This window comes from Copadichromis virginalis, linkage group LG11 (genome assembly GCF_057382275.1).
Source record: "Copadichromis virginalis isolate Kocher_CV1m ecotype Utaka linkage group LG11, C_Virginalis_male_GT1.1, whole genome shotgun sequence".
NCBI lineage: Eukaryota > Metazoa > Chordata > Actinopteri > Cichliformes > Cichlidae > Copadichromis > Copadichromis virginalis.
The window spans coordinates 36552062-36572751 of record NC_140628.1 but is presented as its reverse complement, the minus strand read 5'-3'; the positions used below and the strand labels follow the sequence as shown (position 1 = coordinate 36572751).

General features: G+C 39.6%; 1 protein-coding gene across 1 annotated transcript in view; it reads right to left on the bottom strand.

Annotated features, from left to right (window-relative positions):
- The window catches only part of rftn1b (raftlin, lipid raft linker 1b), a 128996-nt gene that overhangs the window by 30220 nt on the left and 78086 nt on the right, over positions 1-20690 (bottom strand). Inside the window, exons 5-6 of the mRNA XM_085472228.1 lie at positions 18466-18928; positions 10013-10216 (exon numbers count right to left, since the gene is read on the bottom strand). Of these exons, the coding sequence (XP_085328354.1) occupies positions 10013-10216; positions 18466-18928 (667 nt within the window). The remainder of the gene's footprint in view (positions 1-10012; positions 10217-18465; positions 18929-20690) is intronic.

Genomic DNA, 20690 nt, shown 5'->3' with positions numbered 1-20690 from the left:
TTGTTTCCATACAATTCAATATGCACACTAAACAGAAGACTAGAAATAGGCCTGAGTTTTGTAGTCTATCACATCTGTTAGACATCAGATTTTATTTCTTTTTGGCAGAAGGCATTCTTTTGTTTCATGTGCAAGCCATTTCAACCGTTGTGGTTCACTGGGACTCTGAGTGGAGCGGAACCATAGTTGACTCCAACTCTATGTCCCCTTTGGACAAATCCACATGTTTGTCCACGCCAACGTATCCTAACGTCTTCATTTTTCAACTGATGATGGATACACTTTAAAAAGAAGTAAATTAATTAATATTTGTGTATTTTTGTATCAGTCTATCAAGACATAGTTGGTTAAATTAGTAGTTAAACATATTAGTAATATAAAGACAGTTTTCACTGTGGTAGCAGAGCAATGTAACTTGTGTCAATTTTTCAGGTGGAAAATGATAAAAAGTGGAAAACATTTTACATCAGGGTGTTGATGACATTTTATCTGTTTGCTTGCTGCTTCTGATCAGTTAGTGTACAGTGAATTTTCAGAGGCACAAACCAATGATGTGGTTCTGAGAGTCTCTGTAGCCTTGACTGCTTTTTTTTCGCTCCTACATATAGCTATTCCTTATAGAATAGAATAGCCTTTATTGTCATTGTACAGAGTACAACGAAATTGGAGTGCCACTCCCTTGGTGCAAGATTCAATAGTAAATATAAATGTAAAATATAAAAAGTACAATAAAACAATCGCAAGTACTCAAACAATAGTAAGTACGATATATACAGGATAGCAGCATTAATATAATGACAGTATGAATAGCAGCATAATATAATGGCAGTGACGGTATGGTATAGCTAAGCAGGTTCAATTGTTTTTGTGCTTATTTACTACGGTGATAGCTCTGGGAAAGAAGCTATCCCTGAATCTGTTTGTCGTGGTTTTATGTGACCTGTACCGTCGGCCTGACGGTAATAGTTCAAACAGTTGGTTGCTGGGGTGAGAGTGGTCCTTGATGATATTGTCAGCTCTGCTGAGGTACCGAGAGTTTGCAGTGACCTCCAGGCTGGGCAGAGAGCAGCCAGTGATCTTCTGGGCTGTGTTGGTGACCCTCTGCAGTACTTTCCTGTCCGCAGCTGAGCACCCTGCATACCATGTTGTTATGCCGTACGTTATGATGAACAAGTTTAATGCAACTCCTTTAAAAATCTACTCTTCAATCAAACCAGTGTGTGTGATAGTGAATCCTTGTGTGAAGCATGAGCCATCTGAGTGCATTCGTATTTGGTCTCATGCCCAAAGACACTGAAGTGCTCCCAAATGTGTGAATCCGTTTCCTCGCTGGAACTCTGAGATTTTCTGTCAAAACCTACATACAGTTACATGAAACTGTATTGAAATACATGCATGTATCCTGTGCCAACACACCCACAAACACCAATTCTTTTTCTTTTCTGAGTTTCTTTCACAGTTTGATTAAAAAAAGAAACTTATTGGAATTTCATCTTCACTGCCTCTCACTTTCTCTGTCTCTCTCCCTTTTTTCTGCCTCTGTTGACTGCTTTTTTTTCTCGCCCCTACATATAGCTATTCCTAGATGTGGTGTTTCTTAGCTGACTCAATTATAAACTGTAAACAGCTAAAATGTTGCATAATTTATGATCTGTTGACAACAAAGCAACTATTTGGAACAGGTCGAACAAGTGAATCAATAGCTGAGATGTTAATTGAGCTGTAGGAGTTGTCTAAGACATATTGGTGGACATGTTTGTAGTTTACAATGGTGGCTGTAGCTCAGGAGGTAGCGCAGGTCATCTACTAATTAGGCTGGTTGTTCGATCGCTGACTGCTCCACTCCAGCATGCCCAGACGCTGAACTCCAAGCCTCTGATGTGTTCGTGTGAATGTTAGATAGAAAAGCACTTAGGAGTAGAACAGTAGTGCTGGTGTGTATTGTGGAACCAGCCCGTTTACAAACAGCTGAATTGTATCTCTGACTCCAAATGTATTTATTAATACATTTAATCTAGTTGCTATTATTACATTAAAAATTCATATTGTGAATATTTAACCTTTCTCAGCGCTATTAGCCAAACCAGTGAATGTGAGTGAGCCCACTTTACTGCTGGCGAGCTGGAAAGTGACCATGCCCCAGGTCATGTCTGCTGACATGATTTAAACATGCATGCCAGGTGCCACCTCAGAGAGTTGGAGACAAACCGCTGACAGCTTATCCATATTTCAAACAGGACGAGTGGACATTCGCAGCGAGGGACAACTGGAGAAAGGGATTTCAGTGTCTAATGCGTGCGGATTGGATGTGGCTCTTCCCCATAGAGCCAGATGCATGACAGCTGGCAGGTCTGCACCTTTGGGTTACCAGGCAGACTTCAGCTGGTGAGGAGGGAACAGAGGGTGGGCAGCTTAGTGACTGGAATGCCATAGGGTGTCGGATACATGGGTCACAACTACATATGGGTAAGAATACAACAACTTTATTTATACAATAATGTGTATTTTATATGAAATATGAATTTGTGATCGGTAATATCATCCCTTCGTTTCCATCTTTTGCTATGCTAATAAAGCCAAATGGGAGTTATTCAGAGACTCTGTAAATGCTCTTTTGGACCCAGCTAAAGAGAAATTCTGAAAGTGGCCATTTTTCTTTTCTGACAGCTGTGGAATGGATTGATTCTCCATCCTTTTGGGAATTACATGCGTGAAAACAGGCAATTATGCAACTGCATTTTTGTGACTAAAGCTGATGTGGGAGACAGCATTTCTCACAGAAACCACCGTAAACATCAGCAACATTTGTGCTTCCTCACTACTGTCAGACTATTTGTTACCTGTGTGCCTGCTGTGATATTGACACATACAAAAGGATAATCCAATCAAGTCATTTTAGACACTTGCAGGTCATGATGAACAAGTTTAATGCAACTCCTTTAAAAATCTACTCTTCAATCAAACCAGTGTGTGTGATAGTGAATCCTTGTGTGAAGCATGAGCCATCTGAGTGCATTCGTATTTGGTCTCATGCCCAAAGACACTGAAGTGCTCCCAAATGTGTGAATCTGAGATTTTCTGTCAAAACCTACATACAGTTAAATGAAACTGTATTGAAATACATGCATGTATCCTGTGCCAACACACCCACAAACACCAATTCTTTTTCTTTTCTGAGTTTCTTTCACAGTTTGATTAAAAAAAGAAACTTATTGGAATTTCATCTTCACTGCCTCTCACTTTCTCTGTCTCTCTCCCTTTTTTCTGCCTCTGTTGGCTTTGCCCAAATTTAGAAAGCAGTAAAGGTTGACTGTCATGCATATGAATAGCTCAATGTCTCACAACCGGGTGACAAATCCTCATTGTGGCTCTAGAGATAGCTTAAGCTATACAAGTAACAAAAGCAAACTCCTCGTCAACACCATTACTGTCATTTCTTTAGTAAACAAACTCAGCCCCCCCACCTTGGTTCCAGCTGGGAGGTAGTGCAAATTTGTATGCTGTGTTTATGCATGCGTTTGTGCAGATATAGGCTTATGTGTGTTTCTGTTTGCAGCAAGCTCCCCAGTGTGAATGAATCTTTAATGCACGTCATAAGATTGGAGCTGTATGCAGCTTAGAATCTGTAAATTTAATACAGCTATAATATATCCGACCTTGTGATCAGGCGAGGTCTCCACAAACACTGCTGCCACACCGGCCAGCACTTTCACCAGCTGAGCGATTCATTGATGCACACACATACACATGCGTATGCAAACAATGCCACTTAATGCTTTCTCATCCGGCTTCACCATGGAAACCCTTCTTTAGAAGTAGCATGGGGACACAGTGCGCATCCCTTTGGACCGACCTGACTGTCAAGGTAACATAGCACTTAGAACACAAGGCCTGAAGAAACATGATTTATAAAGTCCGTCTCAACAATCAGTGAAACAGGTTGGTTAACATGCTCAACGTCAAACCTGTACTTTTATAAGTATACACGGGTTTATTGCTCCATGCAAAAAGCAGAAGGTCTTTGAACTACAAAACAGAGAAACCACATTAATGGTACTGATTAATTGTTAAACTTGTCTAAATATGAGAATTTTGAATGCATGAAGATCCGTGAATTGGAACTATACATATAGGTAAACAATTCAGAGATATGAAAGCCTTATTAATGCTATGTACTAAGATATTTTATCAATATTCTGTGGTTTGAAAATGTATTAAATCATTAATTATCCAACCATACAACCACACAATCAAACTAGTGTATCACAAAATAATCATGAGCTACTTCTACCACAATATGAAAGTGTCATCAATTTAAAAAGACCACAAACATTATAAGAGCGATAGATGATAAAATCATAGATAAAAATCTACATGACAATTCTGTAAGTCACACACGGCGGTCGTCCAACCTTTTTATGACCTCTGCTTGGATGAATGTCAGGTGACTGAGCATATACTGGGAAAAGTAATTTCAAACCTTTTTTTGGGGCAAAGTCAACAACAGTCTACTCTGTACTTGTGGTTTCACGTCCCAGTAACTCTTGGAATTTAAGTTACGGATCTCCTTGCTTCAAAATAATCCACAAGGACTCTCTTGTTACTAAGACATGTATCTTGCCCCATTTCACTATATTTTTAGTGCATACACGTGTTCACGTTGATTACATGAAATATACTAAAAGTACCTCAAAGTACCCAATGAGCCAATCAAAAGCCAATGATATTTCCTCACCCATGTATGGGTGACAATGGTCAAAAAGATGAGGGTCATTTTTTTGGCATTACTTGGTCTATATGCATGCTGTCAATACAAAGTAGTTAAAGTGTACTAATAGAAGTACAGAACTGGAACACAATGATAGACAAAAATGAGAAATACTGGGAATTTCTATGATTACTGGTTACTGACCAGTAATCTGACCTGATTACTGGTTTTCCACCAGCGTTTGACAGATGGTTTCATCTGTGCCAGGCTTACTAAATAATCATTTAATATATAATCTGATAAACACTCTAGAAACCTTTGTATAATGTTGACTCCTGGCCAGTCTCATTGTCCATAACTCCTTATTTCACCATAATTTAGTTTTGCTCTTTTGGGAGCTGATGATAAATACTTGTTATGCATGGTTTTCTTGGTATGGGTCATTACTCCAAGCACAGCTGTGTTTTACTGAAAAAATATCAAAATGAAATTCACGTTGTACTTTCAAAAATGTCAACTTGTCATTTATAATCTGCTGTGGATTACACAGCATTACCACTGCTCTGAAGTTTCCAATCAGGCACATTTGTGAGATTTTAAGCTGATGCTCTGAGCATTTTTCCCCCAGGGTAAAAAATGCCACGCTCTTCCTGCCTTCAGGCTATTTGCCTGTAAGCACGGCAGATGCTCTTCAGTTGCCAGAGCTTGACTTTGTAACTTTGTAACAATCCCAATCTCATTTTATTCAGGCTATTTTGTAAGGAGCTGTCTGAGTTATAGATTTTCTGAAAGAAAGGACTTATCTGTCTAACACAAACAGACTTTGGAACTAATTTGGGAATATCCAATTTGAATGATGTATTTTTATATTGTGGTGGCATAAAGACCTCACAAAATATAACTGCACACTGTATGCGAATTATTAGGGACTTGCTCTCCCCACACGCGTAAAGCAGGGGTCAAAAGCTCCCTGTCAATTAATATACACATCACAAGGGGAACAAAAATAACCTAAGTATAATGAACCCGTGGCTGTTTAAAGCCTTTCTTCTGGCAGTGCTCATAAATAAGGGTTCTGTGTCAAATGTTAATGGACATGCATAATCACACAGCTGCTGAAAAAATCCTGGGGGGAAATTTTTGTCATTAGCAGGTCATTTTTCTGTTGGCTGCAAATCAATTCATGTTATGAATAATAACAAACAGGTAGAGAGGATGAAAACAAGGCATCTTGTGAAGAAACTTTCCAGAATGATAGCTGTGGGATTACTCTGTTTTCTTAATTGAATCAATGAATTTACTTCAAATGCAAACACAACTGGCAGCAGCTTTGATTAACAAATGATTTATATTAATATGTAGATTAATTACAGGATCACTTCCTGAATAACAGTAGGTTAGCGTTTGACTTCATGCTAAAACCACAAATTTACTATAAGATATTATGAACCTTACTTGGTTGAAACAGATAAAGGCTATAAGCTTTCACTACAACGTCTCTGAAAGCTAACTTGAAAATATTGTAAGAACGTTATGCATGCTAGCTGCTCTTCATGCAGTTGTGCCAACTGCATGCTAACATCACTATGGTAACGTGCTCAGTGTCACTATTCTAAAGCCCCGTCAACAAGTGAGACCCATTGCACATGTGCACATCACTTTGTAGCTGAAAGCTGGTTACTAGATATGGCAGGTTCTGGCTGCATGGATAACTCGCTATGTATTTAGCAATATTCTTCATTTCTATTAGTCCTTTCAATCGCACGCCTTAAAGTTGAGGTGAGTTTAACCCAGTGCCTGCCAGCTTAATGTCACTAACGGTCACTTATGTCACTGCTGATATTTTAAGGTCTCTGGCAGTTACAGCACTACTAGCTTCAGTTCTGTGTGAACAAACTATAGCTGAGTAGTTTTCAGTATTTATAAAATTACCAAGTGAAGTTAAAAAATGTCACAAGTCTAGCTTATATGTTGCCTTAATAGTGCTAAAAAACAGGTAAAAACATCCACCGATCCAGGTGAGACATTACTATAAAAATAAGATTTCAACATCAAGGAAAACACAGGGCATAAACAAATCATCAGGATTCTAACTATAAACTCTATATACAATATGCCCACAACTAGCTCGACACTGCCACTGGACATTTTTTAAGCCTAAAGCAGAGCTAGGGAGTTGTCAGCTACTACTAGCTCTTCTTAGCTTGGTTACTCTGATATGTGATGTGAATTTAGAGTTAAAAAAAATACTGACTTAAAATAAAATGTGTGTACAAGAAAAACTCATCAACTGCTTTGAGTATATTTCAGAATAAATGAACCCTGAACAAGTTATGAAAACATCCACTTGTCACTCAAATGATCTCCCTCCATATATATAATTTATATATCCAGGTAGAAGTCTCATTGAGACTGAAAATCGCTTTTTCAAGAGCGACCTGACCAAGAGGGCTGCAGTTTTACTTATGCATGGCCTCCTCCACCACCTGTGCAGCAACCAATGCCTGACTTTGTGCACCTTGCGCTTCATTTCTGCTGTAAAGGTGAGTATATTAACATGTGAGTCTATTGGGGATCCCTTGCAATAGATGCAGCCTCAAATGACCATTAGAGACCCATGTGGGAACAGCTCTTAATGAGACTCAGTGTCTCATTTACAAGAGAGATCAACTGTACAAATAAAGGTTAAGTAAAAAAATGAAAAATGAAATAAAAAACTTGATTCCATATTTCAACCCTGGATGTCGTTCCCTGATTCAGTGAGACATTTTATAATGAAGCTAATACAAACTAAGCCAGCTCAGTATTATTAAAGTAATAAAAGATGTAGAATTCAAAGCGGCACAACAAAATTAAAGTGAAAAAAAAAAAACAGGGCAAAAGGTCAGTCTTAAAAAAATAGAATAATTATACTCATTAGACACACATGACAACCTAGCCGCTCTGTCTCGAGGCTGTAAATAAGGCTGTCACTGTCACTATATCCTCCCATCCAACCACATATCTGTCAGTCCGTCTCCTTTATTGTATTGCTGTCAAACATTTACACGTTGTTAATGAGGTTGAGATGGTCCCCTGCAACACGTAGACTGTCTCGTTCTGAATTCAGAAACTCTTTTCAAAGAAGTTGCTAAATATGGAGACGGCAGGAATGGATACCAATTCTAAAGCCCTAAGCTGCACGGCTGTTTGATGTAATTAGCTGCTAACAACAAACGGGTGCTGCTTTGATGTCATACTGCCAGCTGCTCTCAAGAGACCAAAATCCAAAAAGTACAGCATTCACCTCTATAAAGTTGTCTGTTTTCCAAAGTGGTTGAGCATAAGCTGTGAGGCAGTGAAGGTAGAGCGCGCAGCTGATATGCTTTCTATCCTAATGAGTAAATTCACTGTTCAAGAGATGCATATCTTAGCAGCACGAGAAAAACACAAAATATGTTAGAGGACCCTAACAGGCAGAAAACATTGAATCATAATAATACACTTCATTACTCCATTCTCAGGACATAAAATATGCAAGGAGGCACTAATTTGTTATCAGGTTAATTATCTGTGTTTCAGAGTTACTGAGGCGTTCACTTTCCCAGATTAATGAATTATGACTCTTATTTACTCTGGCTGGCTTTTTTCTCCAGTGTCAGAGTAAAGCACAGAGCCGCTGGGGTCTGATGGAAGAGGAAAACCCAAACAGGAAATAGTTTAGAAGAGGATACCAGCTTCGTGACTTACATCTTCCAAATGTATGAAGATTATGTCAGAGATATCACACTGATGGAACTGCAGTGATGCAGTGTCTTAATTTACTTCAAGGCCTCTAGCATTTCACAGTGCTGACCAGCAGCTAATGTTAGCCATACGATGTATCTCATCTTCATTCATGTGTAGAAAAAGTATTTCAAAGAGTTCAATGTGTGCTACAATGTGATGCAGAGTTTAAACGTTGAGATTTTTTCTAATATTATGATAGAACGAGGAAAATAAGCATAATTTCAGCTAGTTTTCTGATTTAGTCTTTGGGCGAAGGATCTGTTACCAAAACTCTGGTCACTTAAAAACAGATTCTACAAAATCATGTAGAATGCTTACAATGCCAATGTTAAACACGTATAATCAAGCTCAACATCCTAGTGTGTTTGCTAGTGTTTCACCCAGCTACCGTTTCCCTGTGTTTTATAGATAATCTCAACTGTAATTAATTTAACTCATTATTCAAGTCAATTTTTCTGCAAAAACTCTTGCCAACTACTTGTTGAGTAGTAGTTATGGGCTATGGAGAACAGCTGCTAGCATCTGCAGCAGTCTGCTAGCAACCAAAGCAACCTGGTTGCCTTAAGATATAATTTCTAATGTGATTAAGAGCACAACTTTTTTTTCTGATAATCCAAATTGTTTGCGTCATAAGTCAATAGTTCTTTGTATTGTCGTACCATTTACTCATATACTTTTCACAATACAGTATATCATTGTGCAGTACACTGAGCTAACTTGGTGGAAGGTGACTGGAATAATAAGACTGGCAAAGACAGTTGTGTTGCTTGTGTCATAGAGAGGACAGAAAAATGGCATAAAATAGGTAAAAGCTGTGCAAAAAGACTTCAGAATTGTCTGTGAACTCATTATGAGTATAGCCAGTGATCTTTTATCAAACGTTTATAAAAAATAATAATAATCCTTAATTGGGGTCAGAATTTCAAACACAATAGTGATTTCTTCTGCAGTTGTCACATAGCGTCTATGTGAAGTTTCCATCCTACAGGATTGCACCACTTCTTGACACAGAAGGAGAAAAAGTACAAGAGCAATTTACTAGTGTTAATCAAATATAATTTCATTGCTTTCTGGAAGAAAATAAATGTTAGCTAATGCATAATTAATGCCATACAGGGCAAGGTGCATCATTACCTGTCACAGTCTTTTCATTTTATAGAGGTTGAAGTGAACTGAGCTTCTGCCTGACATTCACATTTTTACTGGCAATACAGTGAAAGGAAAAGGGGTAATTTGGGAAACTTTTTTATATTTAATAACTGTAATAGCTTTGAGCATGCCAGTGGAAGAATTATTCTGCTGAAGCCAAGAAGCCAAGCAACGATAAAGACTCTTTTGATATTTAAGGGAATATGAATGCATTATTCAAGTGTTTTTACATTTCAAACCTATCATTCTGCTTGTGTGTATGTGGCGTTTACCCAAAATCACAGTGTGTGGAACAAAAATAAAACCCACACTGAATATTTTCTCCAAAAATAATTTTTCTTAGGAAGCATGTATATGCTGCAGGAACAGCGAGTCAAGCCTGCTTACCATTCATGTTGCCCAGGTGGAAATATCCATCGACCAGCGAGGCTCCGTTGTTGAAGTGCTGGGTCATGTGATCCAACCAGTTGGCCTCCACCCCTTTGACCCCTTCGTCACAATTTTGAACTCGCAGAGGCACCTTGACAGTGTAGTACTTCACCTGGCCCTCTCGGACCGGTGGGTGGTTGTACAGCGCCAGCAGATCGACCCCTGTTTAGGCAAGACATAAAACAAAACCAGTCACAGTTTTATTGGTTTTAACTCACAAAGGTTTATGACAATACAGATGTAGCCTTTATGGAAGCCCCAGAATTTACTGTATTATTACTGAATCAATGCTGTACATTGGCTGCAATCCAAAATGTAGTTTGGCACTGTCTGTAGGAGGACTTTCCTTCTCTTCAGCTGCCAGAAGTTATACGAAATATCTGCGTAAATGGCTGCCTGAGAAACAGCCCTGTTTTGTTGCTGTAAAGCAAAGGACTGTCTGCTGTATTCAGCTATAAAAGGATGTAGAAATGAAGCATTTCTTCTCAATCTTTAATGACTACTTTGGAAAATTTCTATTTCCTGAGACTTTTCAAAACTAAAAAAAAACAGTTAAAATAAATTGGAAGTACATTTATTTCCTATGAGAACAACTATCAAGGAAACTCTGCCAATGCGTGGACAGTCAACAAGCTTCTTGGCCAAGAAAAGCTGGCTCCAGTGTTCATGGTCACCAGCCATCAAAGGCAAATAACAATTTGTGTGCTTTCATGTTTTTCAGCAAGTTTATTTTCATTTCCTGGGGAAAAAATGTGAGACTGAAAAGATGAAACTTCTCCACATGAAGCTGTCTATTACTAAATAAACAATACAGTAGAGGGGAGGGTTTGCGTTGGTCTTTAAAAAGATAAAATACAAAAGCTGAGCTCAAAAAAATGAGCCAGCACTGATGTGTCACATTGAATCAAAAAGACTTTTCAATAAACATCACCCTGAATTGTCAACAATTAAAAATTTAAGGCCTTTTTTTGGTGCTACTTTTGTTTCAACAAGCCAAGATTATGACTGTAAGCAACAACAAAACTGGAGTGCACATAAAAGTAAAAGTTAAAGTTACATTCATTTTGTGGTGGTCAAGAAGATTTTAAGAATCTGATACATAACTTGTGTGAAAATAGTATTTTTCAGGAAAATGTGCATGTTTCTTTCTGCATTGTTTTGTGTTAGATTTGTGTTGTCCTGCGACCCGGTGTGTAGAATAAATCTGTATGCAAAACACTGTGGTATAAAATGTAAACATTACCATATCTGGAACAAAGGCTCCACCTGACAGGTGCGAAATAGACGAGAAATGAGAAAGTAATACAAGCAGAGATTTATGATGCCCCAAGCTGGACTCACAAATACGCTGGAAATCTTTTCCAAGGATGCTGCTTCCCCAAAAACAAATGTGAGTTGAATCAAAAGCATTTTAAAGCTACAATTTATCCTCCTCTTCTTTTTAATGTTTTCCAAAAGTGATGTAACTCTGCTGATGCAGAACTTAAAAGGGAGCGTTTCATTGTAACCAAGTTAATTCATAGTATAACCTTGAATAATGAATTAAAAGCGCTGCAGCTAGCTGTTGTTTACATCAAGCAGAAATATGCATAATGCAGTGGGCCTCTGGAGAGAGAAACAGGCTTGGAAATTTGCCCACAGTACGTATGTCACTGCTCCTTGCTCATATCATACTAAATCAAAGTGTAAAGAGCCTTATTTGTTGTGATGTGCGTGAGTGAAATATTTGCTCTGCTTAGCTTTGAAAAAAACACAGAACATGAGATGTGAGCGGGGGTTCGAATCGGGCCGAAAGCATTTCAAATCTAGCCTGGTAACATTTTCCCCTTTCTTTCCAATGCAAATATCACGCTGTCATTCCCCAAGTGAACCAGATGGATGAGCAGAATGTGCGGCAGTGCCACCCACCCAGCCACACACGCACTTGGGGTGGGATGATGGCGGTAGGGGGGAGTCATGGCTCAGTGGCTTTGGTTCTTCTGTCTGTCCATCCGTCCGACAGACACCCAGGAAGAATGAATAATTTATAACCATTTCTTGTCTGGCTCCTCTGACTGATCTGACAGCTGGCCACCAAATTCTCTAAATCTTGTCATTTGTCACTCCTGAGAAAAGTCAAATCAGCAGCAGTGCACTCACACACCCTCCCCTCATGTTACCCGTGCTACAACGAGGACAATATGGCAAAGAAATCTTGGACAACATGTGACCACAAAGTGACTTCCCATTCAGCACACCTCTGATTTGCCAAAACAACACAATTTCTTAGTGTGAATGGTTTTGTGGAGGGCTGCATGGGATTAACTGCTTTACAGTTTATGTGCACGAGCCTGAGATGGTGCATCACTGTAGTTTGACCCATCAATTCTTTCTGTATCTCTGTGAGCTTCAGGCAGGCCATGAAGATTTGAAAAATTGAATGAATGAAAAATTCTGTCATATAACTTAGTGATTTAAAATCGCTTTGGGTTACTGCTCTAAATTTTTGTAACCGCAGCATAATTAGATAACTAACATTAAAACCATATTCAACACAGATTACTTCATTTCTGTTGATGGCAGTGTTGTAGAAAGTAGTTACATGTGTCATTTATAACAGCTTGACATAATATAAGAGCCAGTCTGTCTGTCTCACAGTATTAGTCATTTTCTGTGTAATAACTTTTTTTTTTTAAATGCATTATAGTTTATTACTGTCTAAGTATGCTACAATTATGGCTTCAAGGCTACCATAATTCAGGCAGAACGGTAGGGACCTCATTTTCTGAGCCTCTAAGAGTCTTTTTAAGCAGTGCTCTATTCAGTGGAAATACACAAAAACAGAATTAAGAGCCTTGCCTATTTAGCAGGACACGGCAGGGAATAATGTACCAGAATATAACATAAGAACACTGACTTCAGATGTCCATCATGGTGGATGACAGTAGCTCAAACTGGAATCCAGGCTTTCATCTGGGATTCTTGAGTTTTTCAGAAACTATTATGTGGAGACACGTGGCAGTTACACCCATGACAAAGCATTCGAAGCATCATTGTTGCATGAGGCTTTTACTTTTAGTTATAGTTAGTTATATTGCTACAGTGCATCATAAAGATTGTGAATATGGCTGATTTTTGGACCAGCCGGATTGCACTAGGCAAATTTTATTTTAAATGCCAGTCAGAAACGTATAATTTCTGACTGGAAAACCAAGGAGTTGGTGGTGGATTTCCAGAGACGCATACCCACACTGTTCTCAATGTCAGCGTGGTGAACATCCAGGGAGTGGACATTGAGATAGTGGACTCAACACTGATGCTCTTTACAGGAAGGGTCAGAGCAGACTCTACCTGCTGAGGCGGCAGAGGTCATTTGGAGTCCAGGGAGCGCTTTTAAAGACCTTCTATGACTCTGTGGTGGCATCTGCCATTTTTTACAGTGTTGTTTGTTGGAGCAGGAGTTTATCGGCAGCTGAGAGGAAGAGGTTGGATAAACTCATCAGGAAGGCCAGCTCTGTTCTGGGATGCACCCTGGACCCAGTGCAGGTGGTGGGAGACAGAAGGACTCTGGCCAAAATAACATCTCTGGTGGACAGAGTCTCCCACCCCATGCATGTAAATGTTGCTGAACTGCAGATCTCCTTCAGTGGCAGACTGCTGCATCCTCGATGCATGAAGGAGCGTTTCCGCAGGTCCTTCCTTCCTGCAGCTGTCAGACTGTACAATCAAAACTGCTCCCAACAAACATAGATGTTTACATCAGCGCTGTAACTTGGCACTATTTTATCAACCGATTCACACTATAAGCAGGGCTTTCCTCTTATCTGTATTTAATTTTATTTAATTTAATAACGGTACAGTACTCTGTTTTTGGTAACCATTGTCCTTGATGTAAATATGTAAAATTGTGTATGTTTCTGTTCTGTGTCTTGTGTACTGTTTGTTTGTATATGTGTCTTTCTTGCTGCTGTTACACCCAAATTTCCCCTTGTGGGACAATTAAAGGATTATTCTATTCTATTCTATTCTATTCTATTCTATAATCATTTACTTGCTTTTGTGGTAGTTACATTGACATACCAGTTACACGACAAGGAAAATAATACACTACACGCACACACACACACACACACATACTCTGTAATCTTCCTTGTGTAAACTGCATGGGAGCAGTTACTTTCTGAAGGAAGAACACAAGGTTAAGCAATCTTTCAAGAAACTAACCAACATCAATCTCTAAAACACATCTCCTGCCAAGTTCCTCCTGAAGCCAGCAGGACCGAGCACTTGTGCTCAGTGGCCTGTAAATGACACACAATAAAAAACAATAGCAGGACTATCATTTGCTTTTTGGATTCAGGCCGAGAACAAGACTTTCAAGCCAGAAAAGTCACCTTATGGGCAAATAAATGCACCTAGTCCATAATTTTTCTTAATGTTTCAGATACATCCTGTGTCACTTTTTTCTGCTGCTGGGCAGTAAAAATGTAATTAATCCCCTAATAAACGATCTCTGAAACACACAGATACAGAGAGCATGACTAAGTCCTTTGAACCTAATCACATGAACGCATTACATCAACAGGCAACAACTAGGCCTTTCAGAATAAAGTTTGTGCAGCTAACTCGACTGTTTTTGTTGCAGCTGACGGGGCCAGCTAAGAAGAAAACAAGCGCATGAATGTGGTTGGGAGTTTGAAAGCATGCTGCTTCAAAGGCTCATCTCATGGCAGCTCTACTGTTCAAATAACGAGGTCGGTGGCAGCGGCACTGGCGTGATCTTAGCAGCGCAGCTTTCCAACTCCGCATGTCATCATTAAATCTGAAAAGCTGGACACTGATCCCATCAGAGCAGAGATAATGCTGATCTCAGTGATAAAACCGAGCAGCTGAAAGACTCCTTCTGTACGCATTATGAAGATTTCAGACTTGTATGTGTCAGAATTAGAATTTCATGTACACATTTGTAGTTTTATTTAACTTAAGATATCTCAGGCATTTAAACAGCTGACAGCAGATTCCACCGATCAGGGTCAATTTCGGTTAAAAAAATGGCATCCATGTGTTGCTCTCCTATTTTATCTAAAACACAATCACTGTCAGTTTTACAGTATTTATAGGTATTGTCTTTTTTACAACCAGAAAAGTCAGTGGGGGAAGGACATCGAGATTGACTTTGAGCTAAGGTTGTAAAAAGTCATTTTCCTTAAATACTGAAGAACAATAAATACTTAACATTCACCTTTTGTCACCATTGAATTTTAAAGTATGTAAACAAAACAAAACCTTCTTTACCCATCAATGTAAATAAGGCTGCAATTATACTCCAGTGTTGATGTGAATATGGACAGCTACAATTTCTAATCAGTTTGATGTCTGCTTGAAGGACTAATGCACATTTGTTGCCCTGGGAGTTTTGCTTTTATAGATGAGGGAAACTGGAGAGTACACAGATGTTAGCACTGAGCTTTTTGTTCACCCTCTATAACATCTAAATTTATATCACTCAGACCCCAGCAGACCTGCATCTACTTGCAGATTGCGTTAAGTGCTTTCAAATGCACATACATAACCATATCGTACTTTATTGACCAGGATTAATTAGTGCAGGAAAAGATAACTTAAAAAAATAACTGTTGAATTCAAAAGTTACTTTCAGAAGCCACAGTTGTCATTCAGCTGTTGCCATCATGATACGCTTTCCATTTGTTCTTCCACTAAACCATTTCAGTCTTCAAACTTACAGGCTCAGTTTCTATCCAGAGCTTTGGTCTGAGGGAGGGTGTTCCTCTTTCAATCATAATCCACAGACGTTTGCCATCTTCACTGCCAACACTTGCACAGCGTTCACCCCGAGATCTGAGGATTAGCATGGACAAGCCAGCACAAGCAGAGACTCTTGGGCCTCCTCAGCAGACTGGGCATTAGTAAAGAGCGACAAGGGAGCTTGGCAGGCTCCCCTAACACCCCGGCTGGCTGCTACGCCGGCGCTGCTGGCGTTGCCGCAGAGATTCAGGGCGATGGAGGTGGGGATAGAGAGAGAGCTGTGAAGCTGAGGGAGGTAGAGGACGAGGCAGTGGGGGATTATCTCACTGCAAAATGCACTACATGGAGGCCCAGATGGACCAGTGGGCTGTGGTTTGCTGCGATGCCAAGTGTGTGTTACCGCAAACACATATAGATAAAAATACATGCAGACAAAAGCAAAATCTTCCATATCAATGAGTGCATTTATTATTCAACACCTCTTATTAGGTGCTTTGAACCTAAACATGCTGCATACTGTGCATACTGAAATGCAGTATATGCATTAACACTCCCACTGGGACGTGTGTCTAATGCACAGTTTGCACATTGCGCCGACACATATCACAAATAGGTTCTGTGGAGGGATGAGAGACTGTAGGGGGTGATAGCGGTGGGTGTCTCCATCTGTTAATCTGAAATGCTCAAATAAAGCCGAAACTATAAATGTCTGTGCTGATTTCAACATACAGGAAAGGGGGAGCTCATAGGTGTAGCTGTGCTTTGCTCACTTTCTGGAAAGACATCAGTCGAGTCATGAAATGTGCACCTCCCAGAACTTCAGAACTCCACTTCATCGGTTAAGCATGAGTGTGAATTCGTAAACAAGATGACTCCTTTTTGTGTAACAGATAGAGAGGATTGCATCCCAAGGCAGCACACTGTTGTGTAACATTGAGGCAATCACAAGAAATGACACCTCCGCAGTTGCCAAGTGTTTCAGGAGGGATGTACGACACAATGCTATTCTTCAGTTAAACAGCCAAAAGGTAGATAAAATCAAAACATGAAGCCATACAGACATGTAGACAGATAATAGCCTAAGACTAGAAACTGTGTGACAAAAGAAGCTTCGGTTTAGTCGGTCCCAGTGACAGCAGGATTTAGCCCGTAACTAATGTGGCAGAGCTGGTTATCAATTATAGTTTGATTAAAGGAGACCTAGTATGCTTTCATGTGTTTTCTGTCATTTACATACTGTTACAGTGGTGGATGCTCATATTAAACAAGATCAAAGATGCAATTGAGTCTCAAATGTGTTTGAAAGCAGCAGCTGTCCAGAGGAAGGCTGGCTTAAAGAGAGGGGTAAGGGAACTTAAATGGCTTGTTTCAGAGAGAGGATGAGCCATTTACTCAAGTGACTTTACATTTTGAGTGTCTTCAATTGTCAATAAGAATGTTTTTTAATCACTTGTCTAGCTAAATGCTTAAAACAAAAAACTAGAGAATTTGAATTGAGGACAACAATAATGTAGATTATTTGGAAATGTTAATCATGCACAGCTACTCTAGTAAATTCCCAAGTATATAGGGCCAGAAATTAGATGTGAACAGGAATAAACACGAACCCGCAAAGTATGTGTTTTTAGCCAATTACTGGGAAGTGATAAACGCTTCAATATCATTCATCCAGCATTTGCAATATGAAATGAGTCATAGTGAAGTAGCCCGGGTTATATCAACATAGTAGCAGCTACGGCGTTTCACAGTTTGAAGTTTTGACCTTTAATTATCTTAATTATCATTCCCTCATTAGGCTTTTCTGTGTAATTTGTAGGGATAGCTGTACCGGTGGGTCTCGTGTCATTTGGACTTAAGAGTCTTGTCAAGTGTGAAAGCTTTGTGAAGTTTTGAAATTTTGACCTTTAATTATTGTTCCCCCAGTGGACCAATTAGTCCTATTTAGTTAAAGGGGTCTATTCACACAACAAAACTGTTTATCTATTCAACTGACTAAAAATGATGTGCAGCTGTGCTGAAGCTTTTTGTTTTATATGCCAGGACTTTGTGAGTATTACATTTTTAAAAATGCCTATCACCTCTTTTTAGAAAAGATAGTTGTATCCTCATTACTCAAGAAAACTCTTGAAACTTTATGTGTGATTTTTGGATATAAAGTTGTTATTACAGATATATTTTGTTTAAAATAGGGCTACTGATTTGCCGGTAACATTTTTGTGAGCCAGTCGCCTCTGTAGTCTGTTAATCTGAGTTGTGTCAGTGCTGTCGGGCTTGAAGATAACATGTTGACCTCCTGATGGAGGAGAACCTTTAGAACTGGTTCTAATCAATAGGTCTTTTGTGTTCTCCTTGATGATTGAGTGCAGTGATGCTACTTCCATAAAGTGGTACTCATGTGTCCCTGCTTTCCCAAAGTGTTCTCATCATGTAGTGATATATATCGCCAGTTTGTCAGAACCAATTCACTACTTGAAAAAAACAGACATCTTTGCATCTCTGTGGAAAAATAAAAAAAAGGTTTCAGGTCTTATCATCACATTTCTGCACTCTTTCCCCAGATTCATTTATTTTTCACAGCTCTGAAGTCCTCAATTACATGATTTTTCCTTAACACATCTTTTCCCTCTTAGCTTCAGCGCATGACGGTAACCATGGAGAACACTTACCGTCACCTCTCCGCAGCCGGTATCTTGGCCTCTCCTTTGTGCCCGTGCTGCTGTCTTTGTTATTATTATGAGATGCTGAATCCTCCTCTGTCAGTGCCTCACTTTGTTCTGACACAGGAGATGCTGCAGGTGAGACCTCCTCCACCCCTGGCCCTGATTCATTCCCAGTGTTCTCACTTTGATTCTTCTTCCCACTTGGTTCTTCTTCTCCAGCCTTGCCAGAGGCTTCGTCATTCCCTTCCTTCTCCACCACGTCAGCTCCAGCTTGAGGTTCTGCATGATTGGTGGGGCTTGAGGGGTTTGAGGGGCTACAGCTTCCCAGGGAGTCAAGCACAGAGCAGGGGCTGGAGTGCAGAGACAGAGAGGGGGTGTCGGGTTCTCTGATCCTGGTACACGGGGCTCCGTATGGTTCCTGGACAAATCCTACAAACATCACCCCTTGGTCAGCGGCATCCTGTATCTGCTGTTGGGAGCAAGGACAATGAAGAAAAATATTAAAAGCCAGAATGATGACAACAAATGATTTACAGTGCCTTATTTTTGGTTAAATTCAAGTAAAAACAATCAGTGATTTGACAGAAAATAAATCAGATGCTGATTTATATCAGTATTATTAAGGCAACAACATGTAATCATTAGGCAGGGATAGCTCAGTAGGTAGAGTGGTGGCCCCACTGAACGGCTACCCTGAGGTACCCCTGAGCAAGGTACCGTCCCTACACACTGCTCCCCGGGCGCTGCACTGGTGGCTGCCCACTGCTTCACTGGGTGAATGGGTTAAATGCAGAGGAACTATTTCCCTATGGGGACTAACACGCACACTTTATACTTACTTTACTTTACATAATAAAACATTATCTTTTTGAGGTTCTGGAACCCTGGTGGTACCAAATCTGAAGTTATCTCTGTATTTGTGATCACAGGACATAATTTTTGGTTACATCTCATCACAGAAACTGTTTATCTACTATTGGTGATGCAGAGTAGCTGCCAAAATGAGATCTTATAATCATCAGCTGAAGACAACTCTTCTGAGGAAGATCGAATTTTATCAGACTTTTATTTTTAGTCATGACTCGAAATGAAACCTTGAAAAATGACCATTGCTGCCAGAGGCTAAGTCAGCAGGCTAATTATTCTAATGTTTAACATGCAAGATGAAGATGTCCACTTGTAATTTTATTGACATTTTGGAAGCTACAACATGAGTCAGCTGATCAATTAAGTTATCTGCAGACTAATTAGTGGCAAAAATAGTTGTTTTAGCCCTTGAAATGTCTTGAACAGTATCCAGTGATCAGGATCCAGATTAAGAACAAGGAGACCCCCAAACAAATCTTTCCCAAGAGAGCTGAAACTAAACTTCAGGAGTTGGTTTGAAATCAGATAACTTGAATTGATAGTTTTTTTCTTTCCACGGCTTCATGGAGTTGTTTGCATCTGTTAAATTTTAGTTTTCCCTTCACTTCTCTTTATTCCTTTCCGGCAGCGTCTCCAATCACAGTTTTGATTAGATTGGAACAGCCACAACCCTGTACTCAGACCTGGGCCACATCCCAGATTCAGCGCTCTATTGTTTTCTCTGTCTTGTTGTTGTCTGGCCTTTTACGTCAATATTGGGGTTCTGCTACAGAGCGAGATTGAAACGTTAACTGTCAGGGAATGTTAATGATGCCATTCTCCATTTCTGCCCTGGTCCACCAACCAACCCCCTCTCCAAGCCAAGGCGGCACCCATCTCTATCTCGAGTAACATTGAGGGAAGAAAATAAAAATCAAATTGCAGGTTATTCACTATGAAATTAAATTGGAAAACAGTCACATTGTTTCCAGCCATATTGTTTAATATCAGCTGAATGCTCTCTGTGTGCTTCCACATCATATTCCCCATACCAATATGTTGAAATGGAATTGCTGAGATAAAAGGGAGCAACTGGTGTATCTCATTTAATGGTAATGCAGGCAGTCAAAGAGAGAAATGAATGGCTCTGACTGTATAATGTTGGTGCAGTTGATAGAACAGTAGATTCAAACAGCAGGCTGTAATGATTGAATTTATTTTTGGTGCCATTATTATTGTTATCATCATCATTTCATTAAACCCCTTGCTTGACAATGTAGAACCATTCAGATTAGATTTCTTTCTCAAGAGACATCTTGACAATAGACCACCAGCATCGGGACTTTTGTTAAGACTGCAGATAACCACAAAGATAAATGACAAAA